At 43.2% G+C, this 18,176-nt stretch overlaps 2 protein-coding genes across 4 annotated transcripts in view; one reads left to right on the top strand and one right to left on the bottom strand.

Annotated features, from left to right (window-relative positions):
- Nucleotides 1–8,291, bottom strand: LOC100587647 (cancer/testis antigen family 45 member A5). Of its 3 annotated transcripts, none has more exons than XM_004092532.3 (5): nucleotides 8,208–8,285; nucleotides 4,464–4,638; nucleotides 2,281–2,529; nucleotides 1,809–1,902; nucleotides 1–561 (listed from the first exon to the last, which is right to left on the bottom strand). In XM_004092532.3, the coding sequence occupies exons 2-5, from the start codon at nucleotides 4,630–4,632 to the stop codon at nucleotides 504–506; spliced, it is 570 nt and encodes a 189-aa protein (XP_004092580.1). In that variant the 5' UTR covers nucleotides 4,633–4,638; nucleotides 8,208–8,285; the 3' UTR covers nucleotides 1–503. The 3 variants fall into 3 exon arrangements, with proteins under 3 accessions (XP_004092580.1, XP_004092579.1, XP_003272598.1); XM_004092531.3 differs by having other exon boundaries at nucleotides 14–561; nucleotides 8,036–8,291; XM_003272550.3 differs by having other exon boundaries at nucleotides 315–561; nucleotides 8,053–8,291.
- A 4,702-nt stretch (nucleotides 8,292–12,993) lies between these two features.
- Nucleotides 12,994–18,176, top strand: part of LOC100587318 (sarcoma antigen 1) — a 28,112-nt gene continuing 22,929 nt past the window's right edge. The window contains exons 1-2 of the mRNA XM_030806879.1: nucleotides 12,994–13,077; nucleotides 15,503–15,589. Of these exons, the coding sequence (XP_030662739.1) occupies nucleotides 15,503–15,589 (87 nt within the window). The 5' untranslated portion in view covers nucleotides 12,994–13,077. The remainder of the gene's footprint in view (nucleotides 13,078–15,502; nucleotides 15,590–18,176) is intronic.

Genomic DNA, 18,176 nt, shown 5'->3' with positions numbered 1-18,176 from the left:
CTCCCGTGTTTTTCGATTAGAGTTAACGGAAAATCACAGCAACCCCATCCAGGCAGGACATCTAATGGTTCAGACTCTTCCGTAATGAAGGTTTGAGTCATCCTGCCAGGCCAAGCATCATGACCAACTGACATGCTATCTTGGGGCAAAGGGAATGCGAAATGGGTAGTGAAAGAAGGTAGTTACAAATACCAGCTACAACAATGTGAGCTGCTGCAGAAACCACGACTGTAATAGTATTTACCTAATGGGTTAATAATATCTACCAGCACAGGTGGGAATACAAAATAACCAAAACACAAGTTATCCTTTCAAATAAAAACATCTTTTACTAACAGAAATTTCTTAGCCTCTGGAAGGCCATTTGATTCGGTAACACATGCCAGGAGACTTCAGCAATATCCTGCTCCGTTGTAGAAAACAGCGATCTGATCCTTTTCTCTCCTCAATCATTAATGAGATTATGCACTTGGTGTGTGATAATCCTCCAGGGACAAGTATTCTCAAATCATACGTTTCAGTTTCTTCTTAAGGTGCTTAACGAAGTCTCCTCTCATACATCTGAAAAGAAAGAGACATGTCATTAACCAAAAGATAGCCAAAGAACCTATGCTGTAGGAAGCACTGTGACGGACAGAAAGATGAAGTAACAGTCAGCATGGAAATAGAAATGTATCTGCATGGTAAGAGGTAGTCTAGCCGGCAATAACAAGTGCTGGCAAGGGTGTGGAGAAAAGGGAGCCTTCATACACTGTTGGTGGGAATATAAATTACTACAACAACTATGAAGAACAGTTTGGAGGTTCCTCAAAAAACTAAAAATGGAGCTATCATATGATCCAACAATCCCACTGCTGGGTATATACCCAAGAGAAAGGAAGTCAGTGTACCGAACAGATATCTGCACTCCCATGTGTGTTGCAGCACCATTCACAGTAGCTAAGATTTGGAAGCAACCTAAGTGTCCACTAACAGATGAGTGGATAAAGAAAATATGGTACATACACACCATAGAGTACTGTTTAGCCATAAAAAAAAAAAAAAAGAATGAGGTTCAGTCATTTGCAAGAACACGGATAGAACCGAAGGTCCTTACGTTAAGTGAAATAAGCCAGGCACAGAAAGACAAACTTCACGTGTTCTCACTTATTTTTGGGAGTAAAAATGTAAAACAACTGAACCAATGGAGATAGAGAGTAGAATGACGGTTACCAGAGGCTGGGAAGGTTAGTGGGGGTGGAGGGTGTGGGAAGTGGGGATGATTAATAGGTAGAAGTATGCAATAAATAAGAGGTCGTATGTCATAGCCCAACAGGGTGACTATAGTCGGTAACAATTTAATTGTACATTTAAAAATAATGAAGAGTATAATTGTATTGTCTGTAACGCAAAGGATAAAACCTTGAGGTGACAGAAACCCAACTTACCTTGATGTGATTATTACACATTGTTGTCTGTATCACAATATCTCATATACTCCAGAAATATATGCACCTGCTATGTACCTACACAAATTTTTTAAAAAGAGGTAGTCTAGCAAATACAAAGAGCGTCAACTGAGGGACAATGCGCACCTCAGACTATGGTGAAAATGGAAGTCTCCATAGGATTCGAAGAATGAGGTAGATTCAGATAACATTAGCCTAAGTAACTGTGGAGACAGCCATAACTATGGGAGACAGCCATAACTATGAGTGAGGACCAGGGTTTGAGAAACGCAAGGCAGAGGCTGTTCCCCCACGCTCACCCCCAGTACTCTATTGAGCCCAAGTGCTTAAAGAAATTGGACAGTTCCTATTTCTACCCACCTTGCTGCTTCCTTGATGATGGATTCAAAAAGTCGCTTCCTGACTTCAGTAGGTCCTTGCACTCCTTCAAGCATTTTGAAGATTTTTTCATATTCTGAAGATGTTTAAAAAAAGCTTCAGTATTATCAAATATAAAGAAGAACAGAAGTGAATCTACACCTCAGCAATCATGCTTCAGAGGCTAAAATGTTTTAAATGCTTAAATCAAGATACCTGCACATACAAAACCTAAATAATAGAAAAGACACCTGGACATACATATGAATGTAACTCCTTTAACCATAACCAAGTAAGAAAAGAAAAAGAAAAAATGTACTATGCTTTAGTCAAAGAAAAGAGGAACCACCATAAATTATGTGCAATCTCAACTCTGGCAAAGAATGAGCCTCAACAGGTAGCATGGATATCTTCTGAATCATAGAAAGAGAGACTTCCTATAGTTTTATAAAACAGACACTCTTACACTACTTACTTTGTCCAATGCATCGGATTTCCTTCACTACTTGATGTTTTATATCAGCATTAATTTCTTCTTGGCTTTTAGGAAAAGGGACTGTTTCTCTGCCTTCTAGGTCATCTCCAGAGAAACTGCTAGTAATGTTTCCTCCCACAGGTGCCTTGCTACCAGGTTTCTGCATCGTCCCATCTTTGCCGAAACCAGTGACGTCATCAATCTGAGAATCCAATTGGCTGGGTGGAATAGCATCTCCTGCCATAAGCTCTGGTGAAACAAATTTTGACTAAAAGCCATCAGTTGGTGTTTGACCACTTTCTTTCCCCTCTACATAGACCTCATGAATGACAGATCTGGAAACCAAACTGAGAAGTTGAGCTGTGAGATATGTGTGTTTCATCACCCCTCTGGGTACATCTATGTGCTCCTCAGTTTCTAGGGAATTATTTATTTCATAAATGGGAGGACGTACCAGGGAGAAATCCAAGGCCTGACAAACTGAGGCCGGGACACATAATACAATAAAACCACCTCTTATTTTCTGGCCCTATGAATAGATATGGAAACCAAGTAAGACAGTACAACTCTAAAGCAACATTCACGGATCCCTGGTACTCATGGGATAGTTTCAGCTTGTTATGCTTTACAAGATGAAAGCAACAAGACTCACTTGATATCATGATTTCTCAAATTCACTTACAAACTGCCATGCTTTACTGAGCTGGAACCCAGACAACTGGGATACAACTCAACCGGTCTCCTGTTCTATCAAACATATTCTGAGAAAATAGAGGCGGCCATTACTGCTGAAAGTTCTATACGCACTCCATCACCAAAAAGTCCCTTTTAGTGTATGATTTTCCTCATCCTTCCTTCTGTCTCACAGAAGTGACTTTCTTTTCACTCCAGGTCTGACACCTCTCATTTATCCATCGTCTGTAGCAGGCAGCGTGCCAGTAGCTGGGGATCAGCAGTAAACAGCCCAGAGAGCAACGTTCCCTGCCCTTGCGGAGCTCACATCCTCATGGGGCGGTCAGACAGTACGTGCACAATGAGCAAATGAAACACACAGTGTTGGGCTAGTGGTAAGGAAGCAGTCCATGGGCCTGTGGGCAACAGCAGCGGAGGGAGCCCCAGGAGCTGCTGCTGGTTGGGCAGAGCCTTCTGTGGAGGTATCCTTGGGCAGGGCTTGAAGGAAGAAGCAGAGCTGCCTGCGCAGAGGCAGAGGGGGAGTTCCAGGTTGCGGTGAGGCCAAGGATATGGGCTGGAGTGGGGATGGACCGGGCACTACGGGGCGAAGGACAGAAGCAGAGAGAGTCAGGAGATGATGGGGCCCGTGTTAGGAGAGGGTGACGGAGGCCAGGCCACGCAGAACCTCGCAGACCAAAGCTGGTTCACAGTCGGTTCTGAGTGCTTAGGAGTGTTGAGGATGGGTGTTCAGGAGCGACATGGCATCACGTGATTTACATGCCAACATCATGACCCGGCTGCAGGTTTGGAGGGTATGTGTTTGATGCGGGAAATAATGGGAAACATGGAGGTATCACAGGAGCTCAGTGATTGATCATGGCAGAGTGGAATAGAAGGAGAGAGAGAGATGCTGGGGTTCAGGAATTTTTTACAGTATTTAGAGAAGAGAAGAAAAAGAAATGTAGAAAAAAACAATGATGGGGTCGGAGACGGTGGCTCGTGCATGTAATCCCAGCACTTTGGGAGGCTGAGGTGGGTGGATCGCCTGAGGTGAGGAGTTCGAGACCAGCCTGGCCGACGTGGCGAAACCCCATCTCTACGAAACTTACAAAAATTAGCTGTGTGTGGTGGCTGGTGGTTGTAATCCCACTACTCGGGAGGCTGCGGCGGAAGAATCACTTGAAATCAGGAGACGGAGATTTCAGTGAGCCGAGATCTCGCCACTGCACTCCAGCCTGGCCGAGAAGAGCGAAACTCCGTCTCAAGAAAAAAATGATAGAGATTCACCAATAAGGACAAGAAATTTTAAAAAAAAGATTGTGGGAAATGGAAATCCTGGAAGGTTTTCATGAAGAAGCGAGTGAACAACTGTCAAATGCTGCTGAGAAATTAATGGCAATGTCAACCGAAATTGTTGACCTTGTCAAGGACAGTTTCTCTGGAGGGGATGAGGCAGGAGGCCGACTGCACTGGATACAGCAGGAAGAGCAGGTGAGGACAGGCTTACTTACTCTTTCCTTTGGACATGGCAGAGCCTGCAGTAAGACTGTCTCCTGCTCCTTGTTTCCTTGCCAACAGGGCCATCTTCTGCCTTTTCTGATACGAAGGACTGTCACATTCCCTGGGACGTTTAAACACGGTTTCAGGATCTACAGCCACCTTCTCTGTTTTATCGGTCATTGTTTCCTGAAAAACATCAGTGAACATACTCCATTCACGACAAAAATCTAACAATCACAAAATGGCAAACAGTCTGCATATGTGTATACAACCAAGACTTTGAATCATTAATTTCACTTTTAATCATGAGCCAAGATTTACCAAGTCTCAACAAACACTCTGCCCTCAGGAAAAGAAACCTAATTTTAATGTATACACTAATTAAAACAGAAGAAAGATGGTATAACCAAATCAGTCAGAATGCTTGTGGAATAAGCAGCTGTCATCAACCAAAAATAGATAAAAATATCATTACCTATTTGAAGATGTATAAGCCAATCTGTATTAGCCCTCATTAGAAAAAATAGATGTATAAACCAATCTGTATTACCCCTTATTACGCATTATATTTTAAATTATATATTATGCATTATATTATACATCATATATATTTAATATATAAGTATTTATGCTTATATATTCAAATAGATGTATAAACCAATCTGTATTAACCCTTATTAGGAACGCTTATTAGAAGATTGATACAAAACTGATAACAACATCTGACAAGGACTTTAGAAGGAAGAAAAACTACAAGATCAAGCCAAAAATACAAGCCAAGATCACCCCTGAACTTAGACACAAAAATTCCAAACTAAGGGTGAGCAAATAAAATGCACTGGTACTTAAAAAGGACATACATCAGCCATGGTGGAGTATATTGCAGAAAGGCAACATTGATTTAACATTTGAATATCGATAAATGTAGTGTACCACATTAACAACAACAACAACAACAACAAAATAACAGGGAAACACCACATGATCATTTTCATACGTGGGTCAATGTTTAAAGTCCAAGGCAATTTTCTTATTCTGGTTAGCATACGTACAAAAAAACTGTAAATGCCATACTTTATAGTGACGTATCAGTATTTTCTCCCTGAGTCTGAAAACAAGACAAAGATGTCCACTATCCATTCAACAATTTACTGGAGGTTCTAAAAAGTGCCATAGCATCAGGAAAATATAATAGGTTTGAAATTTGGAAAGAAATAAAACTGTCATTATTCACAGATGACATTGTTCTGTGCATAGAAAAATGCAGAAGAATAAAATCATTATGATTAATAAGCAAATTTAGTCAACTTACTAGATATAATGAAAACCAATGGCATTTCTGTATAATTAACAGCAACAAATAATTAGAATATGAGATTTCAAATGTCATTAAAAACAGTTCCAAAAACATCAAATATTTAGGAACAAATCTAATCAAGATGTGCTAGAGTGCTTCACAAAAATTATAAAACATCACTCAGAGAAATTCAAGACTGCAGTAAATGGAGAAAAATATTCTTTCCGTGCATTGGAAGACATTTTTTTTTTTTTTTTGATTCGGAGCCTCGCTCTGTCACCCAGGCTGGAGTGGAGTGGCACAGTCTCTGCTCACTGCCACCTCCACCTCCCGGGTTCAAGCAATTCTCCTGCCTCAGCCTCCTGAGTAGCTGCGATTACAGGCGCCTGCCACGATGCTGGATAAAGAAAATGTGGCACATATACACCACAGAATACTATGCAGCCATAAAAAAGAATGAGTTCATGTCCTTTGAAGGGACATGTGTCAGCAAGCTAACACAGGAACAGAAAACCAAACACCACATGTTCTCACTCATAAGTGGGAGTTGAACAATGAGAACACATGGACGCAGGGAGGAGAACATCACATAGTGGGGCCTGTCAGGGGGTGGGGGGCTAGGGGAGGGATAGCATTAGAGAAATACCTAATGTAGATGACCGGTTGATGGGTGCGGCAAACCACCATGGCATGTGCCTTCCTATGTAACAAACCTGCACGTTCTGCACATGTATCCCAGAACTTAAAGTATAATTTTAAAAAAAGGAATATTATCCTAATGGCACTGGGTGAGGCAAAGATGTTTCTTAAAATAATAAAAAGCACTAGCCATAAGTAATACACTGATTAATAAAATTAAGAGAATCTGTTCATCTAAAACACATTATTGAGACCGTGTAAAAGCAAAAGAGATTTATAGAAGATACTAAAATTGTATATGTATTTTTATATATGTACATATACGCCTGGGTGCCTGTGTGTATAACTCAAATACAGAATATATGGAAGCTACAAATCCATTTAAAAAATACAAACATCTCAGTAAAAGCTGGGGGAAAATACCTGAAAAGGAACTTCATAAAAGGCGTAGTTAAATGACCAATAAACACATAAAATGGTGCAAAAAAAAATGCAATAAACAGCTGGGTGCGGTGGCACTGCAATCCAGTCTGGGTGACAGAGGGAGACCCCGTCTCAAAAGACAAACAAAAATCAATCAATAAAAACAATGTTTTAAAAAGGCACTCGATCTCATTAATCAGCAGAGAAACGCGAGTGTAGACATAAGGAGGGATCACTGCACACCCATCAGAGTGGCTGGAATGAAAGACTAACGGTACGGCGAGTGTTCGAATGTGGCACAGCTGGAACCTTCGAATATTTCTGGACTCCCATTCCCACACAGACACCTGAGGCTGTGGCTGAAAGATCAGATAGAATCCCGGGAAAGAGTTCCTTCAGAATTGAGATCAACCAACCGAGGGAAAGCACCCCAACCTGGGTCGAGACAGAGTTCCCAAGGTCACGTGGCCTCCTTCATGGCTGACACAGAGCTCCCTGAGTCCCACCATAGGCTTAGAGAATCCTAGGAACATTACCCCATTCCCCGGCGGCACCGGGAGAGAGCACCTACGGATAGTAATTTTAAAAACCCAGCACCAAGAGAAAGCATCCAGTAAGCGTCCACAACGGGGATAAGCAGAACCAAAGAAAGGCCAACACATTCTAGCTGAGAGCGAGCGACACCCGAGGACAACTGCGCCTCACGGCCGACATCAGCACCCAAGGAAGAGTCCGTCAGAGGTTGAGATAAAGCCCCCGACAGTGACCCCACAGGGCTACAATCATGTGTCCGGGGCACAGCCACCCCCACCACGTTCCATGAGCACAGATAGTGTCCCCAAGGCAGATTCCCCCCTCAGGACAGCGACTGAGCGGGAAAGAAACAGCGCCGCACCTGAGGCCGACACAGGCAACCAAGGCATGGCCCCCACCCCCCGGGCTCAGGTCATTTCGGCAAGAAAAGTCACCTTTTCCATCACCGAGAGAGAGCCCCCAAGAAAAGCCCCCCGGCCCCACAACATAGCCGAGACGGGGTGCCCAAGGAAAACGCTCCCCCGCGGCTGACACAGGCGCCCATGGCGGTGTCCCCAGAGCTGAGCCACTTCCCCAAGGGAGCCCTCCCACACACCGGACAGAGAACACCACAGAAAAGACTCTCTCTGAGGAAAAAAGGACACTTTCCAGGGCGAAATTAAAGCATCCAGGGAAAAACTGCCCACTCACAGTCCTGAAGTCCTGACCTTGCTGGAGGAGAGATGGCGGCACCTCACAAAATGGCAGTGAAGTTGTGGCGCCTCCCCACTGGTGGCACTTTCTAGAAACCTGCCCTCTGGGAGTTGTGGGAAATGTGCCCCCTAGGGCACCTGGGAGTGATGTGCATGGGGAGGCGTCTCACCGGAAGCACCGATCCCGTTCGGCCCAAAGGGGATGGAAGGAAGGCAAGTAGCCAGCCACAGCGTGCCTGCCCCAGCCGAACACTGGGAACCTGTTGGGGGCGCCAGAGTCCTGAGGAGAAGCCTCGTGCCCCAGAGAACCAGGAAGCGCAGCCCTCCCCTTCGTTGACTCTGGCGCCCTCTACAGGCGACTTTCAGTAACAACTGCACAGCAACATAAGCAGAGGAACGCAGAACCTTCTCACACAGCGGAATGAAATCGCCTGGGTAACATAGTGAGACCCCGGCTCTACAAAGCAACCAACCAACCAAAAAAAGAAAAAAAAAAAAAAAAAAAAAAGAAAAACACAAAAATTAGCTGGGCATGGTGGTGCATGCCTGCGGTCCCAACTACTCAGGAAGTTGAGGTGGGAGGGTCGCTTGAACCCAGGAGGCGGAGGTAGCAGTGAGCCAAGATCGCGCCAGTGCACTCCATCCCAGGTGATACAGGAGACTCTATTAAAAAAAAAAAAAAGAAAAAAGAAAAAGAAAGAAAAAGAAACAACAACAACAACAAACTGAAATTTTCACTTGAGGGGGTTGTTTCTTAAAGTCAACCCTGACCGGGCGCAGCGGCTGACGCCTGTAATCTCAGCACTTTGGGAGGGCGAAGTGTCTGGATCACCTGAGGTCAAGAGTTCAAGACCAGCATGGCCAACATGGTGAATCCCGTCTCTACTAAAAATACAGAAAATTAGTCAGGCGTGGTGGCGCGCACCTCTAGTCCCGCTAAGGAAGGAGACCACTATTACTCCTGCTGCCCTCCTCCCCCTACTTTGCCTAGTTCACAAGACAGGAGGAAAGAGAGAAAGCAAAAAGTTGGAAAAAAAAAAAAAGTAAAATAAATAGCCAGACAACCTTGGCACCACCACCCGGCCCTAGGAATTTAAAAAAGTAATAATAATAACATCAACCCCTGACCTAAACTATTTGTGTTATCTGTAAATTCCAGACACCGTATGAAAAAAAGCATTGTAAAACTTTTTGTTCTGTTAGCTGCTGCATGTAGCCCCCAGTCACATTTCCCACGCTTGCTCAATTTATCACCACTCTTTCACGCGGACCCCTTAAAGTTGTAAGCCTTTAAAAAGGCCAAGAATTCCTTTTTCGGGGAACTCAGCTCTTACGACGCAAGTTGGCCGACGCTCCCAGCCGAATAAACCACTTCCTTCTTTAATCCGGTGTCTGAGGAGTTTTGTCTGCGGCTCACATTTCTTGGTTTCCTGGCCGGGAAGCGAGGTGATTAAAGGACAGTCGAGGCAGCCCCTTAGGCAGCTTATGCCTGCCCTGTAGAGCATCCCTGCTGGGAACTCTGGCCAGCTTGAGCGATGCGGATCCTGAGAGCGCTCCGGGGTAGGCATTTGCCCCGGTGGAACGCCTTGTCAGAGCAGTGCACAGCAGGCCCCCGCGGAGGATCAACGCAGTGGCTGAACACCGGGAAGGAACTGGCACTTTAAGTCTGGACATCTAAAACTTGGTAAGACTGGTCTTTGGAACTTGCCAACTCCATTTGAGTGGAAGCGTGGCCAGATCACCCACGGTGCGCCTGTGCCAGCACTTTGGTTTTTGTTTTCGACTTGACTTGAGTTGCTTGATACTTCTAGTTTTGATTTTGACTTGACTTGAATTGCTTGATAAAAAGGCATGCCTTTTTTGGCGCTTTGGTTTTCTTTCCATGGAATGGAAGACATTATTAAGAGACATCATTGTTATTTCTCTCAGAATGATCGTAGCAATCATATTTAAAATTCCACCGCGTTAACAAAATTTTTTCTAAAAACTGACAAACAGATAATTGTTTTAAGTATATGCAAATTGAAGATTTGGTAAAGCTAAGACAGTCTTTAAGAAAAAGAACTAAGTTGGTAGATATACACTACTAAATATGAGATTTACTATAAAGGTAGAGTAATTAAAACCGTGTGGTACTGGAGCAATGACAGGCAAATACACCAAGGGCAGAGGACACAGAGGCCAGAAACAATCTGGAAATGGAAAATAGCTAGATTTACCACAGAAGAGCTCCTGTAAATCACCGTGGAAAGACTAGTGCTTTTAATAAAATCACTTCATAAATGCAGGGAAAATACAAACTTTGATTCTTACCCCATCCCACTGCAGAAAACGTTATTAAAGATAGACAGTGAATCCAGTAAAAAATATAAGATATTAGCTTTACAGCTTTAGGATAGGCCAAGGTGTTTTTGATTAGGATAAAAAAGCTCTAACCATAAAGAATACATTGTTTAATTAGACATAATTAAATGTAAAACTTCTATTCCTCAAAAGACACTCTTAAGAGAGTGCAAAAGCAAAGCATAAATGTAGATTACATATTATATAATGTGTAGTATAGGTTATATATAAAAATATACATTAATCATATAGAAATATATATTTATATATAATATATATTATATATATAACACTATATACATCTGACAACAACTGAGTGGAATCCAGAGTATATCCAGAACTACAGATCAATTTTAAAAGCAAACATCGCAATAAAATTTGGGGGGAAAAGCTGAATACGCACTTCATAAGAGTCATACTCAAATATACCTTTAATAATCACATAAAATATACCCGGACTCTGACTTTACTCCATTCCATGAAAATTTATTTGAGGTGAATAGGAGATCTAGAAGAAAACTTAGAATATTATCGTCATGGCATTGGGGGAGGCAAAGGTTTGCACTTAAAATAATAAAAAGCTCTAGCCATAAACAATAGACTGATTAATAAGATTAAGAGAATCTGTTCATCTAAAACACATTATTGAGATAGTGTAAAAGCAAAACAGATTTGTAGAAGACATTAAAATTGTATATGTATTTTAATATAATGTACATATATGCCTGTGTGCATGTGTGTATAACTGAAACCCAGAATATACGTAAACTACAAATCCGTTTTTAAAATACAAACATCTCAACAAAATTTGGCAGAAAAGACCTCAAAAGGAACTTCCTTAAAGACATGGTTAAATGACCAATAAACACATAAAAAAGTGCTCCGAAAAAAAATCAATAAATAGCTGGGCGCAGTGGCTCACGCCTGTAATCCCAGCACTTTGGGAGGCCGAATTGGGCAGATCACTTGAGTCCAGGAGTTTGAGACCAGCCTGGGCAATTTGGCGAAACTCCGTCTCTACTAAAAAATACAAAGATTAGCCAGGCTTGGTGGCATGCGCTTGTAGTCCCAGCTACTGACGCACGAGAATCGAGCGAGCCTGGGAGGTCGAGGTTGCAGTGAGCCGAGATCACGCCTCTGCACTCCAGCCTGACCTCGTCCCAAAAAACAATCAAAAATCAATAAATGAACACTTTTTTAAAAAGGGTGCTCAATCTCATTAATTAGCACAAAATTGCAAGTGTAGACATAAGGAGAGATCACTACACTCCCAAAGAGTGGCTGGAATGAAAGAATAATTGCACAGTGAGTTGTGTGCATGTGGCGAATCTGGAACCTTCAAACATTTCTGGACCCCGATTCCCGCACAGACATCCGAGGCTATGGCTGAAAGGTCAGATAGAATCCTGGGGAAGAGCTCCCTCAGGACTGAGAACCAACCAAGGAAAAGCACCCAACCCCGGGGTGAGACAGAGCTCCCAAGGTCAGCTGGGCGCCCTCGTGGCTGACACAGAGTTCCCCGAGTCCCACCACAGGCTCAGAGAATCCAAGGAACAGCACTCCACTCCCCCGCGGCACCAGGAGACAGCACCCAGAGATAACAATTTTAAAAACCCAGCACCAAGAGAAAGCGTCTGGTAAGCGTCCCCATCAGGGATAAGCAGAACCAAAGAAAAGCCAACACATCCTAGCTGAGAGCGAGCGACATCTACGGACAAATGTGCCCCACAGCCGAAAACAGCACTCAAGGAAGAGTCCCTCACAGGCTGAGACAAAGCCCGCAACGGAGAGTGACCCCATAGGGCTGCGATCATGCATCCAGGGCACAGCCACCACCACCCCGGCTCTTGAACATAGACAGAGTTCCCAAGGCAGAGTCCCCCCTCAGGGCTGCCACCGAGCAGGGAAGAAAAACGGCCACACCCGAGGCTGACACAGGCAACCAAGGCAGGGTCCCCAACCCCGGGCTCAGGTCATTTCAGCAGGAAAAGTCCCTGGCATCACCGAGGGAGCCCCCAAGAAAAGCCCCCCGGCCCCACAACATAGCCGAGACGGGGTGCCCAAGGAAAACGCTCCCCGGCGGCTGACACAGGCGCCCATGGCGGTGTCCCCAGAGCTGAGCCACTTCCCCAAGGGAGCCCTCCCACACACCGGACAGAGAACACCACAGAAAAGACTCTCTCTGAGGAAAAAAGGACACTTTCCAGGGCGAAATTAAAGCATCCAGGGAAAAACTGCCCACTCACAGTCCTGAAGTCCTGACCTTGCTGGAGGAGAGATGGCGGCACCTCACAAAATGGCAGTGAAGTTGTGGCGCCTCCCCACTGGTGGCACTTTCTAGAAACCTGCCCTCTGGGAGTTGTGGGAAATGTGCCCCCTAGGGCACCTGGGAGTGATGTGCATGGGGAGGCGTCTCACCGGAAGCACCGATCCCGTTCGGCCCAAAGGGGATGGAAGGAAGGCAAGTAGCCAGCCACAGCGTGCCTGCCCCAGCCGAACACTGGGAACCTGTTGGGGGCGCCAGAGTCCTGAGGAGAAGCCTCGTGCCCCAGAGAACCAGGAAGCGCAGCCCTCCCCTTCGTTGACTCTGGCGCCCTCTACAGGCGACTTTCGCTATCAACTGCACAGCGGGCAGAGGCAGAGGAACGCAGAACCTTCTCGCACAGCGGGATAAAAGGGTGAATTTGCAGCTGATAGGCAAATATATCTTGTGATGTATTTCTCTGGCTTTGATATCAGGGTAATATCGGCCTCATAGAATGAAGTAGTGTTCCGCCGTTATTTTTTGGAAGACATTGCTAAGTACTGGTATTACTTCTTCCTTAAATGTTTGATAGAATTTACACGCGAAGCCATCTTGGCTTGGCGTGTATTTCTGGGGAGATTTAAAATTACTAATTAAATCTCTTTTCATGCTATAGTCCTAATTCGATTTTCTATTTATTATTTATTTATTCATTTATTTCGAGACCGAGTTTCGCTCTTGTTGTTCGCTCTTGTTGCCCGGGGTGGAGTGCAATGGCGTGATCTTGGCTCACCCAACCTCCACCTCCCGGGTTCAAGTGATTCTCCTGCCTCAGTCTCCCAAGTAGCTGGGATTAGAGGCATGCGCCACCACAGCCAGCTAATTTTGTATTTTTAGTAGAGACGGAGTTTCTCCGTGTTTGTCAGGCTGGTCTCAAACTCCCGACCTCAGGTGATCCGCCTGCCTTGGCCTCCCAAAGTGCTGGGATTACAGGCGTCAGCCACTGCGCCCAGACTGTTTCTTCTTGAGTCAGTCATTTGTCTTCCAAGAATTTTTTCCATTTTACCTAAATTGTTTAGTTTGTTGGCGTAAAGTTGTTCATAATGTATTCCTTTTAATTTCTATAAGGTCAGTATTAATAACCCCCCTTCCATTTTTCATTTTGATAATCTATGTAGTCCTTTCTATTTTTCTTGGTCAGTCAAGCTAAAAGATTGTTAGATTTTTTTTTCACCTTTTCTGTGAACCAACTTTTGATTTCGTTGATTTTCCTGTTTCTTATTTCATTGATTTTCTTCTACTCTTAATTTTCATCATTCCCCTCCTTCTGCTTGCTTGTATCAAATACATCAGTTTAAAACGTCAGGAATAACAAATGATTTGTTTCGCAAAGGAAGATTTGAAATCTTAGACATGTAGAAATGCTTATGATATTGCAAGCAGCCGTCATTTCGACCAGTTAACCAGAAGGAAATTTGGTGTGCTGAAACCAAACAAGTTTTTTTTTTGTGCCGGGCTTTTACTGATTTTGAAAATATCAAGTCTAGTTTGTAGGAAGCTATTTATTGCATGAGCAGTTTATTTTTTAATGTTTTAATTTAGAGAATACCCATTTTCACTAAATCCCACAAGTTTTTTTTTTTTTTTTTAACTTAAAGGAAAGTACGTATTAACCAGCACATACACTATCCTCTTTGTGCTTTATCTCTGGCAATCCTTATAAGAGCACCATGAGTTAGATACTGTTTTGTGCCCTTTTTATGGAAATAGAATCTTAAGAGTGTACATTTAAGTAGCTCTCCCAGGTATAACCAGCTGGAAAAGTGACAGAACCTAGGTCTCTCAGATTCCAGAGATTGCACACACGAATACTATATCACACTGCTTACTGCTGTGAGTTCAGCAGAGAATTCCTTGTTTATATGGAAATAACAAAACTGATAGTATCCAGGATAATTGGCAACAGTTTACAAACCCTCTTTACCCCCACTTTGGTGATTTTAAGTGGGGTCATCTGTCCACTAAATTAAACAGATCTTAGGCTGGTCACACTTCTAAAATTGTACACCAGGTTTGTGTGTAAAGGTACTTTCCCAGGGAAAAATATCTGTAGATTTAATCAAATTATCCAAAGAGGGTTAGGCCCCCTACCCAGCGTTCCCTGGATGATAAGAGAATGCCATGGAGCCTGCACCCTTCCAGTGGGAAGAATAGTGCCAATTTATTTGCCATTTATGTTCTAGTTTTTAATCAGAGTGTTCTAGTCACACACGTATAGTTAGCTATGAGGAATATCTGCAGATGCTGGTTCCTCCACTTCAAACGAGTCAGCTAACTCTAGGTGAAGAGCTTTATACTTTGGACTATGTGGTTATAAATGATGGGCAGGTAGGATAACTAGAACAGTGTATGTGCTCATTAATACATACTTATCCTTTAAGTCTGAAAAAATGAACTTGTGGAATTCAGTGAAAATTGGCATTCTAAATATTAAAGTGTTAATATTTAGAATTATAGATTTTTAGCTGGGATGGTGGTATAAGGAAGATCAGCCCATTCTCAAACTGGGCTGGAGGAATAAGGGAGTCGTTTAACCCAGTGGTGTGAACCTACAGGAAGTAGTGATGGTGGACTGAGTCACGACTTAGGTAAAGGGAGATGATTCTAGATCATGGAACATGATATAGATTCTAGACATGAGATTCTAAACTCTGTTTGGTATCAAGGCACACATTGCTAAGACAGTCTGTGATCATGTACTCTCAAGAGGATAATATATTTCAGCTGTATAGCGCCAATTTATGTGCCAGTTATGTTCCAGTTATAAATCAAAGTGTTCTAGTAACACACATAGTTAATTGTGAGGACTATCTGCAGATGCAGGCTTCTCCACTTCAAACGAGTCAACCAACTCCACCTGAAGAACTTCATGCTGCTGCCTATGTGTTTACAACTGATGGGCAGGTAAGATAACTCTTTCTATTTCTGCCCTAACTGTGACATTCTTCGTATAATTATTTTCTCGTTGGAAAGATGAATATAAACTATATGTGCTAATTCTCTTGATTTAAAAGATAAAATATGACACAGGAAATCTTATGTGAACATAAAATGGGAACTTTTTGATCCAAGAGTGGATCGGTTGTACTAGGAACTGATTTATTTTATTTTATTTTATTTTATTGATATCTTTTTTTTTTTTTTTTTTTTTTTTTGAGACTGAATTTCACTCTTGTTGCCCAGGCTGGAGTGCAATGGCAAGATCTCAGCTCACCGCAACCTCCACTTCCCGAGTTCAAGTGATTCTTCTGCCTTAGCCTTCTGAGTAGCTGGGATTAGAGGCATGTGCCACCACACCCAGCTTATTTTTGTATTTTTAGTAGAGACAGGCTTTCTCCATGTTGGTCAGGCTGCTCTCGAACTCCCGACCTCAGGTGATGCGCCCACCTCGCCTCCCAAAGTGCTGGGATTACAGGCATGAGCCACCGCACCCGGCCCAACTGATGTTTTTAGTTATCGCCTTTAGTGCTCATAGTTGTTCTGCAGATGTGTATTACTATCTACCCTTTAATAAGAAATCAAGGCTGACAGTGGTCAAATGGCTTGCCCCACGTGACACATGATAGGAGATAGAGCCAGGGTTTGAACGCATACCTTTCTGACTCCAGAGTCTATATTCTTTCCCACTCCCCACAATAACTCCTTTAATATCGAGATTGCAGTCTACAGTCTCTGTTTCTGTTATCCAAGTCACTAGTGCTCTGTCTAAAAAAATGACTAAGTATTCCTCGAGGAATATGAAGCACTAGGTGATGTTGCCATGATTGGATTGTCCTGATGGAGATCTTAACGTGAGTTTTGTGTTGTGTATGAGAGAGACATACTAACTTCACCCTTAAAACATGAAGACAAAGGGAATTGCATCTGCACTCATGGAAAAGACCGTTGGTGTAAGGACGCAATTAGGCAATAATCTCTTCTGTAACAAAACCAGACTAAAGTTATTCCACCACATTCCCAAAACTCCTCAGTTAATTAGGCTTTTTCTTCATTTTCCGTGCCTTTATTTTCTCTTTTTTAACAATAGTCATAAGAATCACACCTCACTCATAGGGATTGGCCAAGGATTGAATTAATACATGTAAAGCATTTAGAACAGTACCTGGAGGGTAGTAAATGTTCAGTAAAAATGTTTTCACACATTCTCCACTCTGCTTTTATAGGAAATGAAAATGGTTTGGAAAATTTTTTAATCAAAATTATATATTGGAATACAATTTTCATTAAATATGCTTCTGCATATTTAATGCAAGAGCATATTCTTTATTTCTTCAACTTTTATTTTAAGTCCTGGGGTACATGTGCAGGATGTGCAGGTTTATTACATAGATAAACGTGTGGCATGGTGGCTTACTGCACGTATGAACCCATCACCTTGGTATTAAGCCCAGCACCCAGTAGCTATTTTTCCTGATGCTCTCCCTCGCCCCACTCCTCCCCCGACAGGCCCAGTGTGTGTTGCCCTGCCCGACGTGTCCATGTGTTCTCATCATTCAGCTCCCACTTATAAGTGAGAACACGTGCTGTTTGGTTTTCTTTTCTTGCGTTAGTTTGCTGACGATAACGGCTTCTAGCTCCATCCATGTTTCTGCAAAGGACATGATCTCATTCCCTTTTTTTTTTTTTTCCTTGAGACGGAGTCTCGCTCCCTCGCCCGGGCTGGAGTGCAGTGGCGTGATCTCGGCTCACTGCAAGCTCTGCCTCCCGGGCTCACGCCATTCTCCTGCCTCAGCCTTCCGAGTAGCTGGGACTACAGGCACCCGCCACCACACCCGGCTAAATTTTTTTGTATTTTTAGTAGAGACGGGGTTTCACCGTGTTAGCCAGGATGGTCTCGATCTCCTGACCTCGTGATCTGCCCTCCTCGGCCTCCCAAAGTGCTGGGATTACAGGCGTGAGCCATCTCGCCCGGCCGATCTCATTCCTTTTTATGGCTGCATAGTATTCCATAGTGTATATGTACTACATTTTCTTTATCCAGTCTATCATTAATGGGCATTTGGATTGATTCCACATCTTTGCTATTGTGAATAGTGCTGCAATGAACATACACGTGCATGTACCTTTATAATAGAATGATTTCTATTTCTCTGGGTATATACCCAGTAATGGGATTGCTGGATCAAATGATATTTCTGCCTCTAGATCTTTCAGGAATCACCACACTGTCATCCACATGGTTGAAGTAATTTACACTCCCACCAAAAGTGTAAAAGCAGTCCTTTTTCTCCACAGCCTTGCCAGCATCTGTAGTCTTTTGACGTTTTAGTAATCACCATTCTGACTGCCACGAGATGTTATCTCACTGTGGTTTCGAGTTGCATTTCTCTAATGATCAGTGATGTTGAGCTTTTTTTCATATTTTTGTTGCCCGCGTGAATATCTTCTTTTGAGACCTGTCTGTTCATGTCCTTTGCCCACTTTTTAATGGGGTTGTTTGGTTTTCTTTTGTAAATTTGTTTAAGTTTCTTGTAGACTCTGGATAGTAGAC

The sequence above is a fragment of the Nomascus leucogenys genome, chromosome X (genome assembly GCF_006542625.1).
Source record: "Nomascus leucogenys isolate Asia chromosome X, Asia_NLE_v1, whole genome shotgun sequence".
NCBI lineage: Eukaryota > Metazoa > Chordata > Mammalia > Primates > Hylobatidae > Nomascus > Nomascus leucogenys.
This window is presented reverse-complemented; position numbering and strand designations above follow the sequence as displayed.